General features: G+C 44.8%; 4 protein-coding genes across 11 annotated transcripts; 3 read left to right on the top strand and 1 right to left on the bottom strand.

Annotated features, from left to right (window-relative positions):
- The first annotated feature begins 2 nt into the window (after positions 1 to 2).
- Positions 3 to 1,236, top strand: LOC105691924 (rRNA methyltransferase 2, mitochondrial). Of its 2 annotated transcripts, none has more exons than XM_012410747.3 (2): positions 3 to 241; positions 309 to 1,236. In XM_012410747.3, exons 1-2 carry the CDS (start codon positions 120 to 122, stop codon positions 1,051 to 1,053), a joined length of 867 nt encoding a protein of 288 aa, XP_012266170.1. In that variant the 5' UTR covers positions 3 to 119; the 3' UTR covers positions 1,054 to 1,236. The 2 variants fall into 2 exon arrangements, with proteins under 2 accessions (XP_012266170.1, XP_012266172.1); XM_012410749.3 differs by having other exon boundaries at positions 105 to 245.
- LOC105691926 lies at positions 1,184 to 14,693 on the bottom strand. Of its 4 annotated transcripts, none has more exons than XM_048651995.1 (4): positions 14,026 to 14,693; positions 4,217 to 5,417; positions 3,745 to 4,120; positions 1,184 to 3,666 (listed from the first exon to the last, which is right to left on the bottom strand). In XM_048651995.1, the coding sequence occupies exons 2-4, from the start codon at positions 5,314 to 5,316 to the stop codon at positions 2,914 to 2,916; spliced, it is 2,229 nt and encodes a 742-aa protein (XP_048507952.1). In that variant the 5' UTR covers positions 5,317 to 5,417; positions 14,026 to 14,693; the 3' UTR covers positions 1,184 to 2,913. The 4 variants fall into 4 exon arrangements, with proteins under 4 accessions (XP_048507952.1, XP_048507951.1, XP_025601811.2 ...); XM_048651996.1 differs by having other exon boundaries at positions 3,653 to 3,794; positions 3,859 to 4,120; XM_048651994.1 differs by having other exon boundaries at positions 1,184 to 4,120.
- On the top strand, positions 6,327 to 23,277 carry LOC105691806. Of its 3 annotated transcripts, none has more exons than XM_048652017.1 (7): positions 6,327 to 7,283; positions 19,347 to 19,819; positions 20,182 to 20,406; positions 20,483 to 20,701; positions 20,784 to 21,077; positions 22,017 to 22,424; positions 22,509 to 23,277. In XM_048652017.1, exons 2-6 carry the CDS (start codon positions 19,670 to 19,672, stop codon positions 22,134 to 22,136), a joined length of 1,008 nt encoding a protein of 335 aa, XP_048507974.1. In that variant the 5' UTR covers positions 6,327 to 7,283; positions 19,347 to 19,669; the 3' UTR covers positions 22,137 to 22,424; positions 22,509 to 23,277. The 3 variants fall into 3 exon arrangements, with proteins under 3 accessions (XP_048507974.1, XP_048507973.1, XP_048507975.1); XM_048652016.1 differs by lacking the exon at positions 6,327 to 7,283 and adding an exon at positions 15,096 to 16,066; XM_048652018.1 differs by lacking the exons at positions 6,327 to 7,283; positions 19,347 to 19,819 and adding an exon at positions 15,096 to 16,066.
- LOC105691975 (protein snakeskin-like) lies at positions 23,131 to 27,274 on the top strand. 2 transcript variants are annotated; one of them, XM_012410829.3, is made up of 4 exons: positions 23,131 to 23,277; positions 24,206 to 24,271; positions 25,119 to 25,277; positions 26,209 to 27,274. In XM_012410829.3, exons 2-4 carry the CDS (start codon positions 24,227 to 24,229, stop codon positions 26,401 to 26,403), a joined length of 399 nt encoding a protein of 132 aa, XP_012266252.2. In that variant the 5' UTR covers positions 23,131 to 23,277; positions 24,206 to 24,226; the 3' UTR covers positions 26,404 to 27,274. The 2 variants fall into 2 exon arrangements, with proteins under 2 accessions (XP_012266252.2, XP_048507983.1); XM_048652026.1 differs by lacking the exon at positions 23,131 to 23,277 and adding an exon at positions 23,908 to 23,955.
- Positions 27,275 to 27,446: the final 172 nt, after the last annotated feature.

Genomic DNA, 27,446 nt, shown 5'->3' with positions numbered 1-27,446 from the left:
CAATGGGTTATCGTTTGTCGGCTAATCTGTCATCAACTATTCGCAGCGTTGTTCCGTCTCATTTTACTTGAGTTAATTCAACTTTTTTCGATCATGTTTTTATTTTGTTGTGTACTTCTATGTACACGTTAGCAGACGATAATCGAATCTCATGCTTGCAACACCTGTCCCCAATCGTAGATTCTATCACTTCTAAAACGCAATTTCGCTCAATTGGTTTCAGACTGACTTTTGGCTCGATGTAGGTAACTAACCTAACTACAGCATTTATTTTTAACTTACAATTCAATCAATTTGATGACTTACAGCGAGATGACAACGTTAGGAGCGAGTATCCGCTACATCAGAGGAATATGCACAAGCAGTGTCCTAGGACGTGAAGTCCCCACGAATTTAAAGGGTCGTAAAACTAGTTCACAGCTGTGGCTTCATCGGCAACTCTCAGATCCATACGTGGAAAAGGCTAAGATGGAGAATTACAGATGTAGAAGTGCTTTCAAACTCCTTGAACTTAATCAAAAACACCTCATACTATCCCCAGGTATGACGGTAGTCGATTGCGGTGCAGCCCCTGGTAGTTGGTCACAAGTGGCTGTCCATCTGACAAATGCGAACGGGATGAAAGCTGAAAGCCCCAAAGGGAAAGTATTTGCAATAGATAGATCACAAATATATCCCATTGACGGAGCAATCGTATTAGGTAATAGCGATTTCACAACTAAGGAGACACAGGATAAGTTACGAGAACGTTTGGCTGGAGAATTAGTTGATGTCGTCTTATCCGACATGGCACCTAACGCTACTGGAGTCCGCAATATGGACCATGATAATATCGTAGCACTAGCCTACGCGGCACTTCAATTTGCCTTAGAAGTGTCTAAGCTGGATGCATCATTTGTTGCAAAAATTTGGGATGGCAGAGAATCGAAAGAAATAGAAAATGATCTAAAAAGATTTTACAAAAACGTCAAGATATCTAGACCGGCAGCCACCAGAACGGAATCTTCAGAGAAATTTCTAGTTGCTAAGGGATTCAAGGGATTGAAATACTAACAGGTCTTAGCGGTACTTGTTTAACTTATCAGAAAAGCCTGAACTAGCTATTCAAATATTAATCCTATCCGCTTTTATAAGCAGTGCAAGAGGTATAGGTACAAAACAGAATCAATCTCTTCGCTGCGTATTGTATGTACAATTTTGTTTTTAATAAAATTATTAACTGTATATGTACAAAAATTGATGGTGCAATTTATATAATCATCAACATCATCATCATCATCAAAATTATCTTCGACATTGTTACTGGCCGCGATATAGTTCGTTCTTCTGGTTTTTATACATCATTATAGATTGAATATCTGATCTCATTCAACATCTTATTCACTTCTTGTTTCAATATTTACGTATAGACATTCACACCCACATACGATATGCGTATTATAATCTATGTACGCACGCAGTTACAATCAAATTCGCATAATCTCGCATACGAAACACGCATACATAAATAGGTAGATAGCCTAATTTTCAATGCACCTAACTTAATAATACATATACACACATACAAAATATCGTTTAAAGGTTCTAGGTATAAGGTCTATCCTCAAATAGACATCAAGAATCTAATACGACACACATATTCTAATAATACAACTGCTTTTTGCATATTATATTAGTACCAAACTTTCGTTGGTAATTATCGTTTACTATATTACACGTATGCCTATAGCCATTCACACATGTATAATATACCTATGTATGTATCATTCATTTATCATATGGGGGAGAAATTCTTCACGATCTCTGAAGGAGTCGCAGCGTATCACTTCGAATCAATTATTAATATCAGCTATACATCATGATAATAATTATGACAACAACAACAATAATAATAACAACAACAACAATAACAACAACAACAATAATAATAACATAAACTAATACTCTATTTTACATCAATTTGTATGTATATATTATACATAGGTATATTTAATGTGTGTATGATATACATATACGGTCGGTCAGTCTGTTTTCTGGCAAAGCGTCTTCAGTGTTTAATTGCGACATATAGATGAAGAACGTGATCATAATGAGAAGAATCATACATCAGAGAAGCAAAAGATCTCGTCGGCCTATCTTCAATTATTCATTTATCGTTTATCATATTTGTTATTCGATATCTCTTTGTTTTTTGTTCCAGGTCTTGCCAATTTCAATGAGGCTCATCGGTTTTCGCTGTTGACGAATGCACACATCTACGATTTATTTTTTCTAGTAACGTGGGCAGGCAGAAGATGGAAATGGAATCGTGAGAAGTGAGTTGACAAAAATGCGATTTATTTTTAATCTGATTTGAAATTTTTTTCTTTTTTTTGTTCCTCACGTCGATGGTTCGAATTAGTGCACTGCCCAATTATTAATGCTCTTCTCTCTGATGCTAATTTACATTAACAGTAAACTATCCGATGAAATGAAGACCCATAAGAACGAGATAGATTACGAAAATTATTATGCGCGAATTACTGTTGCAAGGTGTAATATACGAATAACAATAAAACTATACTATTTATTTAATTACTATTGATCATATGAAAAATCAATCTCAATCAAGTACTCGAGCTCACATTAATTATACTATTACACGTAGACGTTACAAGATCTACGCAATTCATTATCATATATACCCGTTATTGGCTGTGCAACCCTTATTAAGTTGGCTCGTGCGGGATTATTATAATGCACTAACACATACACACGTAATATGTATACATACATGTATGTTATATATAATATATGTATATATGTAAAATTTTTGGCACCGCTCCCAATTCTACCACACATAATACGTAGATAGAAAAAGGATACACATACATTATACATCATCAGAGATAATGAATCATCGTCAGCTATTACCTAACCGTGGATCATTTGACCAACACCCTGGTGATTTTTTTGAGTCAATAGACGATCTACAGTCTGCGTCGGTAATTTTCTGTAAAAATGTCCCGTTCGTTGATACGAAGACGGCGACGATGATGATGACGATGAGGAAGAAGAGGAGGAGGAGGAAGAAGGGCGTGAGGAAGCCCGACGCGATGACTGACTACTTGCTGCCTGGAAACTTGGGTCTCTAAACAACGGCATCCTCGTCCAGAACCTCAACAGCATGGGATTCTGACGTTGCGAATTATCCAAGCCCCCGTTTTTTTGAACAGTGATTGGCTGCGGGGGAGGTTGAAGATCGTCAATCCCCCACCCGGGTGGTAATTGCCAGTAAGTTTTTTTCTGATTAACGACAGGTTCATTTACCAGAGGCACCGAATTATAGGAGGTGCGCGAATTTTCCTCAGCGTATGGTTTGCGCTCCCTGGAGTTGTCCAGATTACCGTTTATGCTATTCGCCGATTGATCGGACGGGAAGAGGACGTAGCTTTGGGAAGAACGTCTCGTATTGTCGTCAGGGAATCGCACGTAGTCATGTCCCGAAGATGAAGTGGCAGGCGTCCTCAATCGCTGCGGGGGATCATTTCGTCCCTCTTCTTCCAGACTTGCAACGTACCGCACGGACGCGTGGGACTTCAAGTAAGAATCCAGCGCGGCGGAGTCGTCGACGTCTATTTTCAGGTTTTCTTCGCGGTGCGCTGTGGTCTTTCTGCGGTTTTCTACCTGAGGAGAGAAGACCACTTCAGGTTCTTGTCTATCGTTCTCTTTGTCGGACACCGATAGTTCGTGAAAATTTTGGACCTTCTCATCTTGCGGCGACGGGGCTACGGTTATCGCGCCGGTGTTCAAGTCTAGAAGAGTTGTTTCCACTATTACGTCGCCCTCAATACTCGATTCGCTCGAAATTCTACCGACCTCGGTTCCACCCTCGGAAGAAGAAGTTCCGACACCGCTAGGGGCAGAAATCAGCATTCCCGCTTCGCTGTGAGCCAGGATCTCGTCGTTCCAATCTGTTGTGTCGACTCCCTCTTCTTCGGGATATTCGGTAGTGAGGCTCGTTTCCGACGTTTCAGTCGTCGTATTTTCGAGCTCTTCGTTGACCTCGATCAACTCTTCCTTCTCTTTTTGGTCTTCCTCGTCGTCCAACGGTCTTCCTTCGATGACTTTTCCATTAAATCTACAGGTGGAAAAGATATTTATTAACGGTTGAACAATGTTCTAAACAACGGGAGTGTTAATACCGGCTAATATTTTATGATTTCATAACACTTACAGGAAGTCGAATCCTCCGCCATCTTGCGCTTCCAATTTCCCCTCCGAGTTTTCTGTTACGGATGCCGCTGGCTTGGAATCAAGTTCCCCCGGAACCTCTGAACTGGAAGACGCTGTCGTCGTGGTTCCCTTGGTCGGTGAAAGTAAAAGAACTACGGTGGGCGACAGGCTTGCCTGGACCTTCTTCGTGATATTATTGACCGAAGTAACGTTGAACAGACTTCCAAGAGAGGTGGGTATCTCGTAATCTACCACATCACCGAAACTAGTGGTCTGATTTCTATCCTCTAAAAATTCAGCAACGGGAACCACGATCTCACGTATCGGAGACATTACGATATCCCCCGAAGAATTAACTCGAAAATACATGCCCTTATCTTCATCTCCCAAATGAACTTTCGTCCCGTTCACGACCTTGTACAGGGTCAACGATGCCTCGGTTTTCGCACCATTTACTTCCGAACTGTTCCCCGTCGGTGGAACTTGAACGACCGAAATTTCAACCGGGTCCTCTTTATCGGCGTCGGAATCGGGATTTTCCTCACGGTCCGACGATCTCTCGGTCGTCTCTCGTGACTCCGTATTCCAGTTGCTATCGATGCCGAGTGAAATATTGACCTGCAGCGGCCCCGACGCCGCGGACTCTTTTTGCTCCGATGCTACCGCCGCGGAATCATCGAAGGCAACCTTATTGGCTGCAAATCTTGCGTTGAGGCGTTCGAGTACGAATTTAAGGTGGGAATAGCCATCGATTTTAATCGTGTCCTTGATGCATCTCCCCATCGAGTCGGCTACGTATCCATCGGCGCAGGCCGGAAGCGTAAGCGGCGGAGCGACGAAAACGCTTTTCGGGCTGATCCGACGTGGAACCGTTGCGGATTCGAAGCTCGATTGTGCGTCCGGTTTGTTCGCCACCACCAGCCACGCCTGCCACGCGAGTTCACTCGGTAGCCCGACGTCTTGACTGGGGAGTTTTCTCGCCGAAGACGTAGGAACGGTCTCGAGACTATCGGTATCGGACGTCGGTGAACCATCCGTCGGAACACCCCCGCAAATAGACGAGAAGCCGATCAGAGCTAAGAAAAAAGGGGAACACCTCATCTTCAGGGCTAGCCGTGTCTAACCTTCGATATCGAGTAGATAACGGTGACCTAGTCTTTATATTGCCGTCACCGGATCCAGTATTCGCGCATCGAGACTACCTGGAATCAAAAAAGTGCGTAAATTTGGTCAATTTTCATTTTGGAGATTTATTGACCGATGCGCTACAACTCCGTACACGCTGAATCTATATCAACGGATACGCTCGCGTACGCATACACACGAGCATCTACTTCCGGTGCAGCGATTAGCATAATTAAGTAAGTATACCCAAGGTAATCGCCGTGGTGAGTTGCTGTTGCCGCTGCTACGCACGGTTGTACAGTTAGTACTTGGAAATATACACGGCAACTGTGTTTGTTCCCTACCTAAGTAACATGTCGTTGCTCAACAATACAGACAACTTTGTAGAATAGAAAACCGGATGACCGGTACTTTGTTTCGTAGTATGACACCCGGTATACATGAAACTCATTAACCAGAAACACGCGAGCACTGAACTCTTCGGCTCCGCTGCGAACAAATAGGTACGATGTTATTGTCGCTGCTCTACTGCTCGTTCGCACTACCCTATTCGACGCCGGTTTCTTTGTCCGCGAGATCGACCGAAAGCTCCGTTTACCGATCTTCTTTTATTTTTCTCTTCGCCTTCTTTCTCTTACTTTCAAATCACCTGTTGTCCACTGCGGGAATTGCGAGGGAAACTTTTTATCCGCGAGTGTGAAACTTTTGCCTCGACTCATCGTAAACCGAAAACCCCCCAATATTTGGAAGAATGAATTTATTATTGCTCAACTATTTGAAAAAAATTTCTGTTAAAACATTCAAAAAAGTGACGGTGAGTTTTGAACAGCTGTTAGTTTATTTACAGTAATCGTTTGTTTGCCCGGGTCGTGCAGACGAACGTACAAACTGTACGTTCGTCGAGTTCCTAGGGACTGAAATTGAATTTCGTAGCTTTATAAATTATCCGCTGAACGGCATTCCTTTTTTTTTTTTTATCTCCTCTTGGGTTTGATATCTTCTTTCAGTATGGGCACATGCACTATACCTCGAAGGTCAAACTTTCTTCAACCGAACCCGTACATGATAAAATATAAAAACGCAGTAGCCGACGATGAGTAACCGTAACTTCCGTGATTCATTCGCTGATCGCTTAATGATTCCTTTCCAATCTAAAAGTTGATATCGTAACAAGGAACGTTTACATTTTCTTTTCATGATTCACTCGATTCCCTTATCTCATAAAAGGTATCTTCGCGTCTCACCGGTGTGTAACTTTCCTCTGTCGTGCCTGCAGGAAGAAATTGTTCTCGAATATCTCGCTTCTCCGGACTACCGCCTGATTTTTACCAACGCCGGAGCTTTGCCAAGGTATACTGGACACGTTATAAGGATACATGGCCCTGGGCTGCTTCCCCGTCACCATCTCGGTAGATCGGATTGACGATAAAAATGGAACATAGAAGACGAGCCTCTTTCGGAGGAATAACCCGGATGCCAACGGAATCGGAGGAAGGATTCAAAGTGAGGAAAACATTTTTTTCTAATTCGCTACTCTCGGCGTAACGTTGCTACAGCAGCGGTGTTGAAGACGCGCGCTCACTTCGGACGAAATAGCAGAGAAAAGAGGCGGATAAAATGAAGAGCGAGTAAGTGAGATGTGATGGCGTAACCGCGGTATAGAAGCACCGTGAGAGCTACCAAAACCTTTTTTTTCTGTCCTGAGCAGCAAACAACGCGACCGACTCGCCGAGGTGCATTCCTCTCGCCGGCTCCACCGGCCTCCGATGATTTAAACCTCCCCGCGAGGACTAGTCCTCGTCAAGGACTGCTGGATTCCGGAATTCCAGGATTCCAGAATTGCAGGATACCGGGGGAGGCTGCGAGGGACCATGACCTACTATACCAATGACCTGTGCGGGGATCCCTCGCCCACTTGCTCGACAGCTTCTGTCGTCGCATAGGTACACGAAAACGTAGCGACGAACGTGGGTTCGGGCGTCTAAAGGGTATTGCACGATCGGTGCTAAAAGAGGCTCGATCGCGGCGCAATCTACGTAAAGTCGGGGCTATTCCCACAGTCCGTATACTCGTGAGCGTAGCGCGCTCCGCTCTGTCACGAAGTGCACCAGTGCTCCGTATAAGGTTTTCGCGAGAGACAGACGCAATTTTTAATTGCACCGCACTGGAGCTTGGCACCGACATTTCCAGCTATTGTTACGAACTCCATCAAGCGGTGCTTCTTCTGCTTTGCCTCCGATGCGATAGGTATAGATGGGAACGGTGGAACTTTAGCCGCCTACTGCGTAGTTCGTTTTGGTTTTTGCCATACATCTCGGGATCCTAATTTGTAAGCCGCAGAAAAGCCAATATTGCGCATACACGCTGGAATAATATAACCGGCGTTGCTCGCTAGTGCACTCGCTGCACGACTGGGCTGCGAACCATAAAAGCGAAATTTAATTAGGCATTGCAACACCAACTCACATGCACGCGAACCTAGGTGTACATCGTGTACCTGGAAGCGAGGTGCGGAATACACTTATACCTCCGTCGCGTAGTAGATGGGGTGCTATTTTCTTTTTGTTTTGTTTTTTTTTTTTGTTTTTTTTCTCTCTATTTTCCAATTACAAATTCAACTTATTACACCGCCGAAGCGCAAAACGGTCACGGTCCAACTTGGCACCATACCTCTGGATACATGTATAAAAAGAATTCGTCGAACTTGCAGTGAGTCAGCTGGTGTTGAGATCGGTAAGTCCGCGGATATACCGTAGAGAACTCACATCTGTGCCCAAGACAAAGAAAACCCAATAGAATCGTTGCGCTCGATTGTCGAGGCATACGATCGCCGTCGACTCGTTGGCGTTTTCTCTATTTCCTTCTTTCTGTCGAAATTCGAAGGAACGATCGGGCGTTATTTCGAATCCGCCATCGCTACATCTCGATCCGTCGACGGTCGCGGGAAATCCCGCGGCGAGGTAAAACGCACGTAATTCGCCGCACGCTTCTTATCCTCCTTACCCTGGCGAACCGCCAAGGAGGTTGACCGTTCAAGTCACGCCGCGATATTTCGTCGCCTGCGAAGCACACTCCTCTGCGGACCGCGGATTATACCGCGTAGGTACCTATTCCAACATTGAAGACCGTTGAGAGAACTGTTGATGCTATGGAGAAATACTGGCAGCCAGCCAGTCGCTCCGACGACCCACCGCGCTACGAGATGATTATTACGGTTTTAATCAGCGGACAGGTGCGGCGCAAACTTGTGCCGGAGTTCTTATCCGAAGAATATTCTTAAAATCCCCCGGCGAACGGACGGTGATTTTCGTCGATATGACCGCTCATCGGCGTCGCAACGTCGTATTCAGAGTATAATATTCGCCGTTAATACGTCGCGTAGAAAAGGGTTAATAGATGTCAATGGTAGCTGCGGGCGAAACGAGACGACGAAGTACGCGTGGTCGTTGCTCTACGTTATACCGGGTATGGTTGTACACGAGATATAATTTGGATAATAGGAGTTCCCAGCCTATTTCTATTGCAGTCGTTCCAGGTTTGTATTTCCCCCTATTTTTCGGGTGATACGTTACGCAGAAAAATATTATGGCCAATCTCTGGTCGTTAATTGGGTGATTAAATAGCGTAGTAAATTAACCGCGAACAAGTTAACGCTAAATCGATTAGATTTCGGCGTCACGCACTTCGTTCGCTTCCCATCTCGAACTAACCGACGCGAACGCGGAACCGCACTTATCAAAATTTTCCAAGGGCGTTCCGATGCTCGCTGCTTGATAAAAATCCAAAAACATTTCGTCGCGCGCCCGCGCCGCGTTACACACGACTGCGTAGCTTGCTGAAAACTAGTCGATCCACATGTTAACGTACCGTACGTGCACGTCACGTTCGAATCTAACACCACGATATATGCCGATAAACCCGGGGTCAAAAGTCATCCGACGATCTAAACACCTAGTTCTTTACCAACCGTCCAATTGTTCGACTGCGGTGGATTCGACCGAACATCGAATCGAACCCCATATTTTCCCAACTTGCAACCTCTGGAGAGAAAATTATTTTTATTGCCTTCAATATGCTCGCAACCTGGTAAGGAAAAATCCTGCGGGACGCAGCCCCTCTGCTTTATATTACCGTGAAAGAAAAGTATTCTCGTATTCGAAAGCCTTTGAGTCTATTCATGGAGTCTTCTCCGTGTGTTTCAACAATTCCACCCGACGATGGAGTACCATGTGGAAAGTTTCTTTTTATTTTTTTTTTTTTTTTTTTTTTTATTTTTTTTTTTTTAACACGGAACGTCTTATTTATATTATGCGTCTTTGCTCCGTTTTCTTATCTAACTATATTCTCCCCCGCTTAAGAGGCGTTACAACACCGTAAACTCCTCACTGCATCTCCGATAAGCATTTTCTTAGAGACTTTATCTTCCACAGCTGTTGCTGCTGCGGCTAACGACATCGTCGCACTTATTTATTTCGTCCAGCCCAACTTTCTTACTTCTCGCGGATCGCTGCTCCCGAATGGAAAAACTCTTTCCAGCCAATTTTCTCTCTATTTCACTCGCCGATGAATCTTCCGATCAGTTTTCTCAATGATCCTTCGTGTCGGGTCGGTGAGTGCGTGGCGCGGAGCTGCGGAGCGGGTCGCGTAGACCGGGCACTTGCTTAATTTAACCCAATTCTGTCTTTCCGTTCGATTTGGAGGGTCAGAACGTTCTCCCTCCGTCCCCTGTTCTCCGAAACACGCGTGGCTCCGAACATACGCTCGTTATTCTTATATTCGTGTACCGTATATTCGTTTGACTAGCTGACGATGCCTGGCAATTGTGTCCACAAACGACGCTCTATATTTTCGCATGTTTTTCGCACAACGCGACGATGATGATGATGATATTCTGATATTATATGTGCTAACGCGATCATCGAGGCGCACACGAGTACATAACGCGATACAAACCTATCGAACTATCGCAGATTCACGATCCACTGTTCGACTGAAGAAATCCTTCGGTAAAAAGCGAAGAGGAAAAAAAAAGTGATCGTATTTTTCATGATTTTCCATCGATTGTCGGTGATCCCTACGATTCGGTTGGACACGGTTGGGAGTTCACAAATCGAGGTGTCTCTCCTCTTTCATTTCTCTTTACGTTCGTACCCGCCACGTCGTCGCGGCATCGGCTTATATTCATTCTTCAGCTGCGCATCTATAATTCGAATCTCGAGCCTCTCTGGCACCCATCCAATGTCTGACGAACCGGAAGACTTGGTAATTTGAACGCGATTGCTGTAACATCAGGGTCTCGAAGCAAATCAACGGAAACCTATCATACTCGAGCGTTCATCGATCGTTTTTCTACAACGAATAACTTTACTTTTAGAAATTCTCAGCTACGTCTAAATACCTGTGTAGAAATTTCAATTTCCAACTCATATCCATATCACTTGCAAATATACCTATATCGGCTGAGGAGTTGTATTATTCCGAGTGAAAGTATGTCGTGATATACGCGCGTTTGTATACGTACGTTGCGAAATTAAAGCAAAGAAGATGGGTACATACGTATATGCCCATTATATATCGGATACAAGTCTGATACGCGCGACGAACATTTTCCGCTCATCCTTGCAACATAGGTGCGGACGTCCATTTTCCTTTTTTCTTCTTCTCCGCAACTTATTTGAAAATTTTACTTCTTTCGGGGGTCGATTATCACCGCAGAAGGGGGACGATCGACGGAAAAATAGCCGACGTCTCCTAGTCCGCAAAAGTATAAAACCTGCGTCCATGCGATACCTGAGCATGTAATTCTGACGAGGGGATATATCACCAACTTCCGCGAGCGCAGCGCCACAATTATAATTTAATTGCCGCGCGTCTCTTCCTTCTCAGGCGGTATTTATACTCCGTCGGCAGAAGGGAGGATGGAATTATGGAACGGCCGACCGACCGTGTTCTTCTTGACGATGATCGGGGGGCTTTACGATAATAGTTTCCCAAGGTCTCGCGCGCAGCTCCGCGAATCCTTCGAACATATTACGCGCCACATAAGCTCCAACAGCTAAAACTGTTGGAGTATCGCCAAAAACTTTCCAGACTGTTGGGCGCGCGGTAGGAGGCGTCTGTATACTCGTTCGGAGGATCCCGGGGAACGGAAGGTTATTGGAGGAATAAAAAACCGACGCGAACACATCGTGATTGGTAATAATATTTACGCCAGTATCCGTCAGTCGTGACCGGTCGGACCGATTCAACGAAAGATGAATGATGGAATGATATTGAACAGACGCCGGTGTCGTCGTGGTCTGTTTTCAAAATTCGATTACGCAAACGAAAAGCCAGTAGCGGCAACGGATATATATGATCGATGAAAATGTCGCGGACGTTCCCTCCTCAGCTCCTCGGGTGCCAGGCTAGAGGTTTTATTATACACCGTGCGCGGCCGATAGGAGCGTGTAAGTTTTTAAAACATCGTGGAAAAATAAATCATCCATTTTATAGCTAGTTGTTACATACGTACGTACGGATATATTTTCACACGTGTACGTGTGTATAACTATGTGCACGGAGAAACATAGGCACAATTATACGTATGTATACCCCACTTCGTAAACACGGTCAAGTACTCTCAAGTACCACCGTTTAACGACGCGAATCAATTTATCGTCCGAACGATCAACTTGGAACTACCCCGACAACACATGGCCCGCAACTCAAAGTGCCGGTCAATTTTCATCACGACGCTCCTCTCAATCCATCAGCAGGTTCGCCGCTCGACGGTCGTCTAGGAGAATAGGTGACGGGGGTGTCGGACGGAACGAAGACGAGATGGAATCGTTGACGCAGCGAGGCGGAACTCCGAGTCCGGAGGACGCTTTCGGACACGTTAAAAGTACACACACCGGGAACGAGTCCACGGGAGAGTCCGCGCGTATCCGAGTTAAGAGCCGACGAAAACCAATCTAGTCAAACTTAACGATCTGGAGATCGCGATGGAACGACGGCGTTTTAGAATCGTAAAATGATGCAATCGTTGGAAAACTCCCATATCCGACGATGGGATCGTGCAAGGGGATCACTGACACCCGGACACGTGACAACGTGTTCCAACGTGACTACAAAAGAGACACGCGAAGACGTTGCCCGTAAGTGGGCCAATGGCGTTAGGTCAGTGCCAGAGGAGATCTCACGGCCAGAATAAGAGAGAGGTACCGACGAAGACCGACGAAGGGGACAAAGCTGGTTTCTGGTGGACCCCAAAAAACGCGCCTCGGACGTGCGAAATCGTCTGATTTTGGTGAAAAAAAAACCGTCTCTTCGGCTACGTCGATGATGCGACCGCCGTACTCCTCGTGCGGAGGGAACTGTACCGTCCCGATAATCTCCGAGGTGTATTCTGGGCGGTTCCCGCGCTATCGGCAGCTCGCTCGCGGGCTCTCGGTCAGTGACACTATTTCGTGCTACCTGGTGTTTCGACTAAACTTTTGGCTGACTTTTCATATCTCGTTTCCCAATGTGAAACGGATATTCGTTCGTCGGGAGAAAGAAAATTAGCGCAACGGATCCACCCTGGCACCTGGGATGATCAGCCGGCCATCCAGCTGCAACAGGCGTTACGCAACCGAGTACAACTTTCGTGTCCCCCGCGGAGCAATTCGTGTATTCCGACACCCGGGGACAGACGGATTTGCTCGAGCGTTTCCACGATAATACCGCTGCAGGAATATATTGGTGCTTGACTCTTTGAACTCGCGACGAATCGAACGCCCGCCCTGCAGTGGCACTCGGGTAGACGCCTGTCTACCTGGACGACCGACTAACTGCCGCCTTTCTCCTGCGGTTAATTAGTTTCAGGGTTTATTCCCACTTCTACATCTACGCGTCACCGACAAACCTGCCGCCGATATACGGTGTACGTGCTGCCGGAGCTGGGTGTACACGTACACGTACACGTGCGCACGATTGAAATTTATGTAACTCGGGAGAATTTTATGAAGGAAAAGACGAACGCGGCGAATCGTCCGGCGCATCGAGCGCGTGCAATAAATTCGCGAATCCGCTCTTACACTCGATCGTACATATCGGTGAGACGGTGAAGAGGCAATTTGCGAAGATCCGCGCTCTGCCTGCCCGCCGGTTGTCGTGGCTCTGCAATTAGAACGAATCAACGAATTATGCGAGCAGACCAACTGCGCTCTCATTTCACTGGCCCAGTTTTATCAGCGATCGCTGCATCACGTTTGCCAAGTGATCGTGAATTTTACGTAGGATATTTTGTTTATCGCAAGTCCCCAACCCGGACCTCGCCAGTCAATTACACCTAACGTGTCTTCGTTTTCCCATATAGACGGTGATCCGGCATTGTGCAATCTATTGGTAAACCGCTGATCGTTGTCTTACCGCCCCGATGGACTTTCTACATCTACGAACGTACGCGTAACGAGGTACTTCGGGACTCGCGATGAGATTATGGCACCGATTATTCTTTCGATTCCGCTCACGATCCGAACCATCGAAATTCGTCGCAGCTCGAAGACCAGGAAGAAAGTAAAGGTGCAGGCGCGACGCGGTATATTGCGAAGTTGCAACAAAGAGGGGAGTGAACTGAACGAGGTGATGAAAATAAAGAAAAACATCGATGAACAAAAAAAATAACGAGGGTATCGGTATTACGATAAACAATATACTTACAGAGTAGATTTTAGAGACGAGGAAGTAAGAAAGACGATATCCATTGGCGGTGAATCAGAATAACAAACACAAAACAAACGGGCCGCAATTGCAGTATTACGGTTATTGTTGACGATTAACGGTTCCGTTCTGCGCTTTACCTTTTAAAAATGAAATTCGCAAGCGTTTCGCGTCGAGCACAATTGACAAAATGTTTGTAAATTCATCAAACCAAACAGTTATCGCACACACGCGACGTCGCGTCATCCGTACACCCGATAATATTCGTGCAATATCTGCGCTATATCCGCAACGAGTGTTTTTTTTAAAAAATCAGCGATTGATCTCTCGATTCCTCGGACATTTAACAGATGAGACGTGGACCGCGGATGCGGATTGATCGTTCATCGTCACTTGTCGTCGCTTATCGATTGTAAAATTTGTCAGACCTAAATTCAATCGTACACACTGTCCGCATTTCACAGATAACCACGAGACGGTAGTTTAATTAATTCTCCGAGGCGAAATCACGCGTAATCTTCTCCGGTCATTGTTTCCTACTCAATGTTTACTATCAGTCACTTACTCCACCGCTCGTCTGATTACACAACACAAAATGACGATATTGGTACTGCAGCGTACACAAACGCAACAGTATCTCAATCCCAATACCAATGTTCACAGTTATCGTTGCACCATTGGCCCACGCACGTTAGGGACACCGACGAAACCACGGGTCAAAAAACGGCGCTGTCACACCCTGGATCAGGTCAAAAACAACCTCTGCTGGCACTTTGTACGAGCCTAGAACGCGTGTACGTGTACTCCTGTGTTCGTCTTACATCGTCCACGGATGTCGTCGGTTCATTTCTGATTTGTCGAATAATTTATTTATCCTTCGACCGACGAGCGCGACGACGAAATGTGAAAACGGTAAAAAACAATCACCCCGACAACAAGGGAACTCGGGAACTTTTTTTTATCTTTCAGGTCCACGCAGGTATCGACACCGAGGTCACATCCCAAATTGAAGAAATTCGCGAACTACGTTCGGGCGGTCCGTGCCTTTCCTCTGAACACTTCTGTTCGGACGTCGTGTGGCGACTGTCGACGTTCCTCCTGGGATTCCACTGGGCGCTCGCTGCCTGCCTCTTTCTCTCTTCCTCCCCTGCCCCTCTGCCTTAAACCCCAGCTCCCACTGCCCCTGCTGCCCCCCTGAATCGCTCCCCGACCAACAAGACTTCTCCCCACCCTTCGCCGAGCGTCCCTCCCTGCCCCTGAAACCGACTCTGATCCATCCAATGTTCGAGCGATTTCTCCGACCGTACACACTGAGCATGTGTTGTTGGGATAATGTATATATATATTTTTTTTTTCTCCTCATTTTTTCTACGTACTCGACTTCATACGACCGTGCATCGATTCAGGTGGCACCCATAATAGGCCGCAAATGCGAGCGAAGACGAAAAGTGTCGTCTGAGAATTGATCGTTGGATCACGAAGGATGCCGGGGCATTCCGCGAGGTCGAAGGCTGCTCCTCATCGGTGAGCGGTCGCCTCCGCGGGAGGGGGTGACTAGAGCAGTAACTCGTAGCGGCGGCGAATTATTCATTTCACGTTGGAAAAGAATTGTAGCGTTATCCTTTTTCCGACGAAGGACGCCCGATGCGTTCGTTCGAGTTCTATAAAATCCTTCATATTTCAACGAAGTCGTAGCGGTATGAACCGCTCGCGGCCGATCGGTCACCCGTTACGCGTTACCACATCGTCACGCATGATTTATATCGTGCGAAATTCATCGCGATTTAATAACCCTAAGACACGGCAACGTACGATCGGAATACGAATACTCGTTCTATTCACCGTCGGATACGATTCGCCGCAATATTTTCGTTCGTTGGGCGTGAGATTTTTTACGGCTCGAATAACGCAAGTTCGCGGATATCGATAACCCGCGCCGAAATGGAACGATTCCTCCGTCCCCTACCTAATCCCATCCGCGGGATGCGACGCGGCGAGTGGACCAGGGAAAACTCTTCCGGCAAAGATGATCCACGAGCACGTGAGTGTTTACTCATATCGAACTCAAACGTACACCCCGACCGCCTAGGTAATACCGATACACATTCGTTGTACGCACGTACAGACAGAGGGTCGTTAATCAACGGTCTGTCTGCCTACGGGTTGCATGCCCCGGCCGTAATGCGCTTCGCTAATGCGTGTTTGTTCTAATTGATTGGAGTGAAATTACTGCACCGCAGTTATGCCCGTAGGAGATGAGCTCGCGAGCTACAGCGGCGCGGATGTTCGATCCCCGGGAGAATACGGGATATAGTCTGTATCCATTTCCATACAGTTGCCGTCGCTGTTCCGACCACAGGGGAACCCTTTATCCATTTTCCATGCAATATGTACCCCGATGCTGCACACGTCAAATTGTACTTGTAATACCTACCCTTAATGGAATAACAAATGCAACTTGGCGCGGTGCAATTCGGGTTAACATACGTATGGAACATGATACTCGTATAGCCGCAGGTACGAATACGTATGTCCTAGAAATATCCTGCAGTATAGACAAAGCGCAAACCTCCGAAGGCTGTTTCTTTTTTTTTTTTTTTTCTTTCATTTGAGAGCCCGAATATTACCTAGATTTCTGCAGTTTTTCCAGGAACGCTATGGTACACGTCATGCGTGCGGCATGTATACATAAATTGGGAGTTTAAGTATATATACGATGTACATATATACCTACTTTTAATGAATTTGGAAATAAATATCGCCGTGAACCCTCCGAAGAGATTAGGCCGGGGTTTCTCCGGGGCCGTGTCCGCGCCGTGAGAGAGAACGAGGGTTGTAGACGAACAAAAGGTTCGAGGCATTGCGTTGGGGCAAAAGAATCCCGAAGGCGTGCATCGGGACAATTGCAATAAAATATCCGCACCGTTTTGAAAAATCGGGGGGGATTAAATCCGCCGGCCGTGTACAGCGCGTATACAGTCAGAAGGACGAATAGGCGCGGGGCCAGCTGGTCAATTTAATGTTAATCCGCAAGTGTTCACTAATAATATTTATTAATTTTGACCCACGTTAGGATTAACTTGGTCACAGAATTAGTCATCGTCTCCTTGACCGTGGCAGGTGAATCCGGACGACGCACTCGATGCGACCGGGTTCTTCGAACTTGTAATGTGGCTTGCGTAATTTCTCACTGATACCCGCTGTACCTTATTTGTACGAACAAGAGGCATCGAATCGCCCCCGCGTCGAACATTCTCCATAATACATAATTTCACCGAATCTATATTTCCGCATAAATTGTTCGACTTGAGTTTTTTTTTTTTTTTTTTATTTCTTTTCAATCTCTCTATCCCCTAGATGATCAATCCGATCCGCCGTAGTTACAGTTGCATTCGCTTATCCTCGTCGTTGTTTGTTTTTTGAAAAAGCTCTACGCGCGCCAGTCTGCATGTTTTTTCTTCGGTTTGTTTGACGTGAGTTGCGAAATTGTAAAAATAACTCAATTGTAATAGCGGCGGTACTCCCCTCGCCGGCTTTTGCTCCGTATCCCATAGAAAATTTATTCAACCGAATCAATTATTTAACGAATAGCTGGTGCGCACCCCACGCCTCGAAGCAGCGACCGACTCTCGTTTTTGGATCGAAACAGAATCCGATTAATGTTCATCCATAATTGCTTAATTGGACGTTCGTTTCGTATTAGAGCCGAGAGATTATCGATTTTGCGCAATGTTTCGATTACCCAACAGCAAAGTCAAATTTCAATAACGAGAAAAAAATACTGTTGCATTTGCGAACGTTAGAAAATTTTACCCTCAAGTTCATTTTCCCGGAACGGATGAATGAACGGGTGACTGGACGACGAGTTGGGCGCTCAACTATAGTTATAGCTGTAACTTATTCTAAAAAGTTGCCCTGCAGGAAACAGGAAGTGACGGGTAATTGACCAGACGAAACGCAGAATGCTAAGCTAGAGGCTGTAAGTCTTGTGATTCTATGACTAGAAATTCAAGACAGTGGGACGATTGTTTCTTCGACAGAAGATTAAGAGCGGTATTGCAATTCTCGCAGCGAGATCAACCGTGCTAATAAATTCCATTGCGGAAAAGCACCGCAAACGATGATCAGTGGTAAAAAAGACACGAGAAAACCAGAAGATTTATGAATACATTTATAGCCTTCATTCCGAAACTCTTTTACAATGGGATAGAGTCGAGTCACCCTATGATCTACGGCCACTCGAGTGACATTCCTGAACTCTGTAGCTTCAGCCGCCGAGATTCGGGACGCAATACCGCCGTCGACTGACCACTTTCAAAATTCCTTTTCGGCAGACAACCTTAGGGATTACCTGATGCAGAATCGGTGACCAACATATCCCTCGGCAGAATAAACCGGGCGGACGTGTTCGTTAGAGATTAGAGCAGGGAAATTTTTTTCTTCCACTCCTATGATTCCTACGATTTCGTGTCACCGGAAGTTCCAAGCTCCAAGGCGCGTGGTAATGGAATCTAGGTATAATTCAGTCGCCGGTATTTATGTAAAAATGGTAAAAGCTCGGGAGCTGCGATAAGTCCGCTGTACGCAATCACTCGGAGTAGTCACGATCGGAGATATAAACTCTGCAGAGTACCGCGCGATGCCGAAAAGATTTTTTTGAACCCCTGGTATCATATTAAGTCCGGAAGTAGGGCAGGAAACGCAACTAATAGACGTCGTAACAAAGTGCCTGCCAATAAACAGTCGACTCAGACTTTTTAATCTTACGAAGAATTTGTTTCAGAGATAATAACCATCAGCTTATCTTACTTCAGTCGTTCTTCGTTTAGCTCGGAAAAAATGCGGTGTGTCGAAGAATTCAAATTTCTCACAACGGTCCAGTCTAACTGCTTTTTGGTCTGTTGGAATATAATATTAGTTGCAGCGGCTGATTTTGTTTTTTTTTTTCTTTTTTTTTTGCAATCGGTTTATGTATAAACGAGCGGTGAACGCGAGGTGAACCAGAGTCGGTGGCAGGCAGCTGCTGCTACAGAGAAAGGCTAGCAATCGAGTTTATCTGAAATTAAAAATACAAGCATTATAGTTATACATAGAGCTGCAGGCGGCTAGCCGTTATTATTATACCGCAGCGAGAACTCGTCACTTATGTAACCGACATCACTTGGTACACGAGCGCGCGAATTAACAATTTAATTAATCGGACTTCACATCCATAATCACATTAGATAATATTGAATTGGTTTCGAAATCATCGAACAACGCTCTATGAAATCGTAGATACCTCCGATATGACTTACACATTGTCAACAATATTCTTGGAGAAGCGACGAGGATACTATACCTGCTTGCTGGCTGTAGTTCGCACACACAATTCTACCGATCGTTTACCCCACCACAAAGGGGGAAAAAATACCTCACTGGACCCCAAGGACCGGCGCTTCGCTATCCTTCCCAAGGGATTCTGAGATGGAATGCCTCGGTAAAATAAGATATGGATCTACGAGGGGGTGCGGAATAAGAGACATTCGAGTATCATGCTATGAGAAGTGGGATCAATTTGTTTTCCCCTTTCTTCTTTCGTTTTTGTTATCTTTAGGTTTTGTCACCGTGAAATGATGCGTCTTTGAGTCTTTGATAGTTTGAAATGAGAAACGACAGTTCGCTATCCTACGACCTCGAGAGTCTCAAGAACGCTGCCAGGGAGGTTTACCAGCATCGAAGCAACCCAGAGTTGATCCGCCAGAGAGCAAATCGCAATGACTATGTCCACGCGGGCTACAGAATTCTCCAATGCGTAAGCGTCAGAGTTGAAAAATGCTGTTTAATCAAACGGTAACGTAATACGTTACGTGCAAGACCCAATGGCACAGATCTGAATAAAGAGAATTCCACAGGAAAATAAGGTCGGATAGATTATAATTCGCTAATCGTGCCATTCCGCGGTAACTAAAAACCCTCGGACGGACATGAGAAGTGTAATAGCTAGAGATTCATTCGACTGATTACATTAATCAAAACGCGGTTACTGGTGTCACGTTACATTGCACAAACGTTGAACAGCTGCGCCTCAGCCATTGAATGTACATTTTCATTTTCATTTTCATTTTCGTTTTCGTTTTCATATTTATTCCCGTTGTTGTTCTTTCTCGTTCACAGGTAGCCACGGCAATTGTATTCGGATTTCACCTGGCTCTTGACAAGGAGGATCATGACCACGATGACGAAGACCATCGCGACGAACGTCACCACGATGAAAACCAAGAGAATCCTCACGTGTGGGATAACGCATTTCTCATTCTCTATCCAGCATGCTTTGTAGCTAGTTTCATACTCGCCGTTACCAGGATAATCAATATTCTACCGAATCCCAGACCGTTCATTGTGAGTTTATACCTTCATCTCGTTGCTACTTTTTCATATTTTCCATATGTTTATACTCGTGAATTTTCTCCTTCAGCCAGTTGCCATTTCCATTTGCGGTTGGGCGGCGATGCTGAGCTGTGCTATCATGGCCATGAGGCACGCTCACGACGAAGTTCATGTCGACGATATGACCGACGCGGAAATCGCCGAGGACCCAACCTTTCTACACGATCTTACGATATGCGCTATGTCTCTGGTTGCATCTTCCCTCTATCTCGTACACGCTTGGCTTTGTTACGACTGCTGGTGGTGGGTGAGTCGCGTAGAAATCGTTGTCGATCTATAGGAAAAACTTTATCACCTGCGTGTTCGAATTATGATTCCGCAATTTCCAGGAGAAGAAGCAACGAAAACTTGAACGGGGTATAGACGCTGGGAAAAACTCGACATCGAGTTCGAATGCGGAGTCAATCTCTTCCGACACTGGATCTTCGGAGACTCCACCCGGTACCTCATCGGGAACTAGGGGTGAAAGGCAAAGCGAAAGTGGTAGCCGAAAGATACGAAGATCTTCGCAACTACTGGAAAAATTGAAAATTAGGGGCTCAAAAACTGTGCAGGAAGAAGATGGCCATCACATATCGATACTCGAAGAAATCTTGCAGGGCTCGGTTGGCGCCAAACAAATCGTAAGCAGAATTTTGATGTACAACGAGAGGTTAAAACGACAAATTTTAATTACGTTTTCAACAAAAGGACACACGACGGTTTTTAGTTAATTTCACCCTACGAGAAACGGCAAATTGTTAAGTTCTGCTCCAAAAGCATTAGAGTCACTCAAAAACGAAAAGTTGCTTACAGGGCAAAATTAACTCAAAACCGCTACGTTTCCTCTTCCAATGTAAATGAAGGTAAAATTCGCTTTGGTATGCTCTCCATGTGAGAGATCAAAAGTACAGGTGGACAGCGGATGGACAGCACCTTGAACTTCCTATCGTATCGAATTTTTTGCATTCAATCATCAGTCAGGCAGTTTTCCTTTCGTGCGACTACTAACGTGAAAGGAGTAGTCGGCGAATGGTGAACGAATGCTTACAGAGGTCTCTTCGCTCTCGGATGACGAGCACGGCGCAGAGCTAGTGTGAACCAACTGTTGATAACTTGACGCTTTTTTAATTCGTCGAAATATGGTATACCCCCAAGATTGAAATATCCAAGGCGCGAGTTCATGGACTGCGACTAGCGTACTTCTGGATCTCCTTATCTGGTGCAGATAGTACAACGTGCAGCTATTAAGACCTGTTATTCACGTTCGGGATTCAGTTAAAATTTGTATGCTAATCGCTTACTTGACGCACAACAACATTGCGTTGAGGTAGGCAATCGGCGGTCGTCGGCGATACGATTGTTATTTCGCATTGTTTTGCAGTCCGTCGAAGATTATAAGAGAGCTTTATTAACGATGACATTGCAAACATCAAAGCTGGGCAGACGGATTGCAACAACCTCAGACAACATTGTTGTCCGTCTGACATTGCGAACAAACACCCACCTAGGTCACTGACAACGGGCTCAATAGCTGTGTTGTATGATCGAAAAATCGATAACTCTTCTATTTCATTGTGCAGAAAGTCGAGGACGAACCGGTCAGACTCTACTGTTGCTGCATCGACTTCTGCGACATGATAAGGCGCGAGTACAGGACGAACGCACCTGTACACGAGTTCCAAGTCATACACGTTATGTAGACCGAGAAAGGGCTGGGTGGCTGCACGTAACGAATAAACTTTCCACTCTCAATATTACCAAAAGCCGTATCTCATCTTGTCGTTCGTTCGGTCGCCGGTTCGTTCGTGTGATTCCGTATAACCACACTGCGCTGCGGTTAAAAATAAGTAAGACCTGCTGCACGAGATGCACCGATGAAAAACTATAAAAATTGTTTCGTCATTGCGACCGGCGATGCGGGAGCTATCAAACCCGCAATAAGGAGAGATATACATACAGCTACGTTTCGAGATATCGTCATACAGTCCGTAAGTATAGGTATCAGTATTTTTCATCGATTTTATGGCGGGCTATAATATAACAGCTGTTTACAAAATGATTCGAACTTGTAGGGTTTTTCATCTTCGGCCCGAAGAATCCAGCTTCTCGCAGTGAATCTGGTCATCGCTGTCATCGTGGTCGCCGCTAATTTTACCCGTGAAGCAACAATCACGGCCTCCGCTATCTCTGAAGCACGGGTACCGCCCGCCGTTATTAACAATACGATGATGCAAAGTCGGAACAATTACGTCAACTTTGAACCTCGAGCCGTGACGTCATTGGTGACAGACACCGTGCGTGGCGGAAATTCAGAATCTAGGTGGACCGGTTATCGCGAGGAAAAGCGAGTCCGACTGTTTGCAAAACAGAAAACCTGATCGTGGATCTCTTCGATGGCGAACGTCGATATTTTCGGCATCGAAGGGTGGATTCGTAAGGACTCTGGGCCAAGAGGTGTAAGCCACCTGAAATAGCGCTCCTTGAATTCTTCGCCGACCCTGCGAGCTCGAAACCTCTCAGTCTTTATCGGATTGAGGGCGTGCGTGCCTCGAGGCAGGGTATCAAACGTAGCTCGATGATGTACGCGTTGTACTTTTGGGCGCGTCGTAGTCTACGGGTCGCGACGTAGCAGCGTCCTGAGGATGACGAGAGGTAGTGGGGATTCGTCCAGCATTAAGAATTCTACGACCACGATGTCCCGGCATCCGCATTATTCTCAGTCGTCTAACAGTCGCCGGACAAACCTGCCGCAGATACTCTGTTTCGATCATACGACGTACGGAATTCATCGAAGTTACTCAAAAATCTACCGAAATTTTCCGGACAACCGTATCTCGTAATGTGAGTTGATTATTCATCAGAATATTTTTATTATATCCGAGTATATTGTCGACGATGTTCAACGATTCGCCCATCCCATTTCTATGGCATCATTACAACAATTCTGACACACGGCAAACTACTCGGTATGACATTCGATCACTCTTTGTGACTTCTCGCGTACGTTATGGAGCTGTCACTTTTAAATTTAGCATTGTGTTGATGCAGAATCGGCGCTCGGGGCGTGATTCCCACCGATTGGACAGATCGTACGACTAGTATTTTCATTGTAATACATAGATATTTGTTTCGGAGACGAGGTCAGTTTTTCATTTGATATTTACTTTTCTTATGCCCTTGACATTTGCTCAAATTTCAAAAAATGAGGGTAGAAAAGCCCGCGATGCTCATAACGTCATCGACGCACATTCGTAATGACTATTACCGCATCCGACTCGCCCTCGAAGATAGTGGGGATCAACTAGTTTTTCCCATTCCTCGATCAACTTCGACGTCGCCGGATTGGTGAAAGATTCAGCCTTGCACATGTAGCTTAGATTTCGTCATGATTACGGCCACTACGCCGCGTAGTACTGGAACAAGAAGCGTCATTCTTGGAACCCGCTCCCGTTACATCTTCCTGCCCCACCTCTAAACTTGATGTTTATTTATGTTGTAGTTTACCTCACCGTAGGTGATGTAAGAATAGTATTGATTTCGGTCAATAATAACTTTTTTAATTTTAATGAGTCTTTAAGACGTCGGACCTTCGTTGTAAAACAACCAGGTTTTAAAAAAATGTCGGTCTTTCTGTCGTCAGGTCTGTTCTGAAAAAATTCCCACGATGATATGGAAGAAGGCTCGATGATTTGATTCAATTTTTCAATTAATTTTAAAACTTTGATATTATGAAAAATACCGAGAAGACCAATCAATTTTTATGTTACAGATAAAATAACTAACGAAGGAGATGGCAGCGATAACGAAACTCTCAATCATCAGGCTCTTCGAGCTGGTGAGCTATTTTTTACCGTTTTGTTTTCGTTTGTAATGCGTAAGAAATCAAGTTGACGAACTGCAGCAAATAACGCGACTGACGAGGAATGTCGTAAATTGTGAATGTGCTAATCTGATCCTTGAGTATGATGTTTGAGCACGTGAGTAACCGGCCAGAACAGAAATGATGTAATGGTCATTGTAGCGCAATTCACGCGCGGTTCCCCGCCATATAATGCGTCTCTGACTAATACTCGCTCATTTTATCACGCAAAGGATTGTGATGAATTGACAAATGGCTCGCGCAATTTCTCTCGTTTTATTCGATCGCGCATGTGATGTGTACGTATCGTGCATGCACATTTGTACTATGTACGCATACTGCACGTTACATCACCTATGATGAATTTGAAATGTCGTCGAATCGGTCCGGTGACCAAAGCATCGCGTATAAGGTCGGAAAGTGGTGATTCCACGTACGCGTACTGATAATAATTTAATTGGAGCTGTTTCATCCATCACGTCCGAACGGGTATTAAAAATGGAGTGGGCAGTGGGCAACAAGCCGGAAGTCTGGAGTTGTGCGTGGGCGTAATTCGTGCCGGTCAATCAAAAATATCTTTTAAAGCCCGCTGATGAACGCAGGTGAACGTACCCTGTAATCAGCTATTAGGTGAAATATATAAATCGCAGTCGGGGATGGTTGTAGACGACGGTATGAACAATCTGAAGAAAATAAATCACTCGCACATGACGCCTTTTCAATTTTTAAAAACTAAAACAGTGAGCACGCGGCGTTGCGTTGAATTGTAAACGATCGATTGATCAATGCGCGCTGTCTAATGACCCATTTTTTGCGTTTACAGGTGTTGGTCTGCGTCATGATAGGCCTGCACTACCACTCAGCCGTAATCTTGGGGCCGATTAAGGACTTGTTGATTGTGGGGACCATAGGTGGATACCTTATTATCCTGATCGGGCTCTTCGCTGCTTCGCTAATGGGGACACCGGTGAACAGGCGTGTTGTACGTATACCTCGAATCCCATACGATGACCTCGGTGTCACGAATTTTTAGATCACGATTGCCATGATGATATACCACCACAGATTTCCATCTGCACCCCTGGTTGTTTAATTTTCCAAAGGGGTCAAGTGTACCCGGTCACGAAACGATGCGAGTTACCCAAACGTGGAGAGCTTTCGCCGGTCCCATTTCTTTATTAACGGGATCAGATACGGTGGTCAGCGAATAGGTAAAGCTAGGGTACGAGGCTTTGGGGCACACCCGTATTTCGCGTGTCACCTGGCTACTGCACTCATGGTGGTGTTGCTTTTGGTGTTGCTGCGGCCACAACTTGCTTCGATAGAGGGACTAGAGTCACCGACTATTTTTAGCCGGTGTAAGCTCGCGTCGTTAATCGAGAGCCGGCAGAGCTCTGATATTGAGCGCTCGATACATTTTGTATCACAATGCGTTATCTTCGGAGATACCATTAAATAACAAGCCGCTATAGTTATGGACATTTACGTATGTTGTTATCCCTACTTGACAATGAGTCGGACTTCCTGAACTTTTAATGAAACTCTATTTACATTGTCTTTGTTTTTCCTTAGATTTATTTCTCTTAGACTCCTATCTTATTTCGTTAGTCAAACAAACTTTTCGTACCGACCACGCCTATATTTAAATCAGATTTATTGGGCGTACAGATCTTCTTCAAGGCTATACAGAATTTGGAATAGATTCACAGTGGTCTGGAACCGTAAGTGTGATGTTGAACTGAAATTTAGGCCATCGTCAGTTTACTTAATGTATTTGAAAACAAATCGGAGACCGATTATTGGTGTGTGATATTTTTAACGTTTAAAAATAAAATTATTTTTTCGTAATCTTCAGCTATATTCTCTCTACAATTTCTGCATTCACATATTTTGTGTTTTTGTTTCTTACGCAGGACTTATTCTTCAGCGTCGTCGGTTGCGTCCTTTTCGTAATTGCGGGTGGAATCGCCATCCATTACTTCAAGACTCTGCCGTCCTATTCTACCAATGAGTTGAGGAACATAGGATTGTCCAAAGGATCGATGGCGATCATCGAGGCGGCATTTTTCTTAGCAGATGCTATATTCACCTTCCGGGGCGAAGCCTGAAGAACTCGGTTACAATGGGACACCTCAAAGGGGCTGCTGCTCTCGATTGTTTGTCGCTCTCCGAACGCCGAATTTACCATCTTTGTACAACTATTTAGCGTTATTCTTTGAACTACACTTCAGCATATTTATGCGAAAACCCATCTACGTCTCGTTCTACATAACAATAAAGAAAATGACAGCAAATTCGCGCGAATTTATTCGAGTCTGCTGGGCTTTTCAGTTAAGCCAACGCGACTGAGATCAAGAATTCACGTTACTGCTTTCGGTATAATTTTCGTCCAAGCGACGAAGTTCATATTCCAATAATTTTACGACAGATTGTCACTTACATATGTTACAATTGTGCCGTAAATTTTGTACGGGTAATCGTGGATATTATAATCATAAGAATCATGATGATAAGCAAACAATGTAGTGTATACGTGATGAATTTCTTTTGCCAATAGATAGAAAATTAAATTTTTGGTCGGATTGATGTATAGTTATTGTTCAGTTTCGCGTATAGGTAATTAGTAACACAAATGTAGAGTTCAGAAAGAAGTAAATCTTCAGATTATCGCAGCAGTCCTGGTAGATGTGAACGTCTCATACCTATACAACATACGTATGATATATTTATTATGTAATAATTATTATAATATCTGTAAAATTCATCATCTAACAAGTCATTAGTCCATGATTTTTGCAACATAACGCTGATTTTCCACGCATCTAATATTATTTTAATTCGTGTATGATAAACTACTAACTTACAGTGAAGAATGTACTCTGTTATGTGTAATTTTTTTCAGTTCTATTGTTACGACTGCTTTCGCTGCAAAAATGTACGAAACCGAAATTAATAAACTACGTATATTTAGTCATCTAACTTAAGTATCGATTGCGCTAGGTTTTTGGCAAAGCGGTAATCTTTGGTGAGGTGCCCGTTTCATGAGTTCGTATTTGCAGTTTTGCCTCTATCCCTGTGTTACAGTTACAACGTTTCTAATCCCAGATGGAATGAAAATTCATCTTTCTTATTCCACGAAGTATTATTGCCG

This window comes from Athalia rosae, chromosome 3 (assembly GCF_917208135.1).
Source record: "Athalia rosae chromosome 3, iyAthRosa1.1, whole genome shotgun sequence".
NCBI classification, from domain to species: Eukaryota; Metazoa; Arthropoda; class Insecta; order Hymenoptera; family Athaliidae; genus Athalia; species Athalia rosae.
This window is presented reverse-complemented; position numbering and strand designations above follow the sequence as displayed.

Coding starts and splice junctions, on each gene's coding strand:
- LOC105691924 (XM_012410747.3), top strand. CDS start 120: ATGTACACGTTAGCAGACGATAATCGAATCTCATGCTTGCAACACCTG. Junction 242..308: donor AGACTGACTTTTGGCTCGAT/GTAGGTAACTAA, acceptor GATGACTTACAG/CGAGATGACAACGTTAGGAG.
- LOC105691926 (XM_048651994.1), bottom strand. CDS start 5,316: ATGAGGTGTTCCCCTTTTTTCTTAGCTCTGATCGGCTTCTCGTCTATT. Junction 4,121..4,216: donor GGCGGAGGATTCGACTTCCT/GTAAGTGTTATG, acceptor TTCCACCTGTAG/ATTTAATGGAAAAGTCATCG.
- LOC105691806 (XM_048652017.1), top strand. CDS start 19,670: ATGAGAAACGACAGTTCGCTATCCTACGACCTCGAGAGTCTCAAGAAC. Junction 19,820..20,181: donor GCTACAGAATTCTCCAATGC/GTAAGCGTCAGA, acceptor TCTCGTTCACAG/GTAGCCACGGCAATTGTATT. Junction 20,407..20,482: donor CGAATCCCAGACCGTTCATT/GTGAGTTTATAC, acceptor TTTCTCCTTCAG/CCAGTTGCCATTTCCATTTG.
- LOC105691975 (XM_012410829.3), top strand. CDS start 24,227: ATGGCAGCGATAACGAAACTCTCAATCATCAGGCTCTTCGAGCTG. Junction 24,272..25,118: donor TCATCAGGCTCTTCGAGCTG/GTGAGCTATTTT, acceptor TTGCGTTTACAG/GTGTTGGTCTGCGTCATGAT. Junction 25,278..26,208: donor CACCGGTGAACAGGCGTGTT/GTACGTATACCT, acceptor TTTCTTACGCAG/GACTTATTCTTCAGCGTCGT.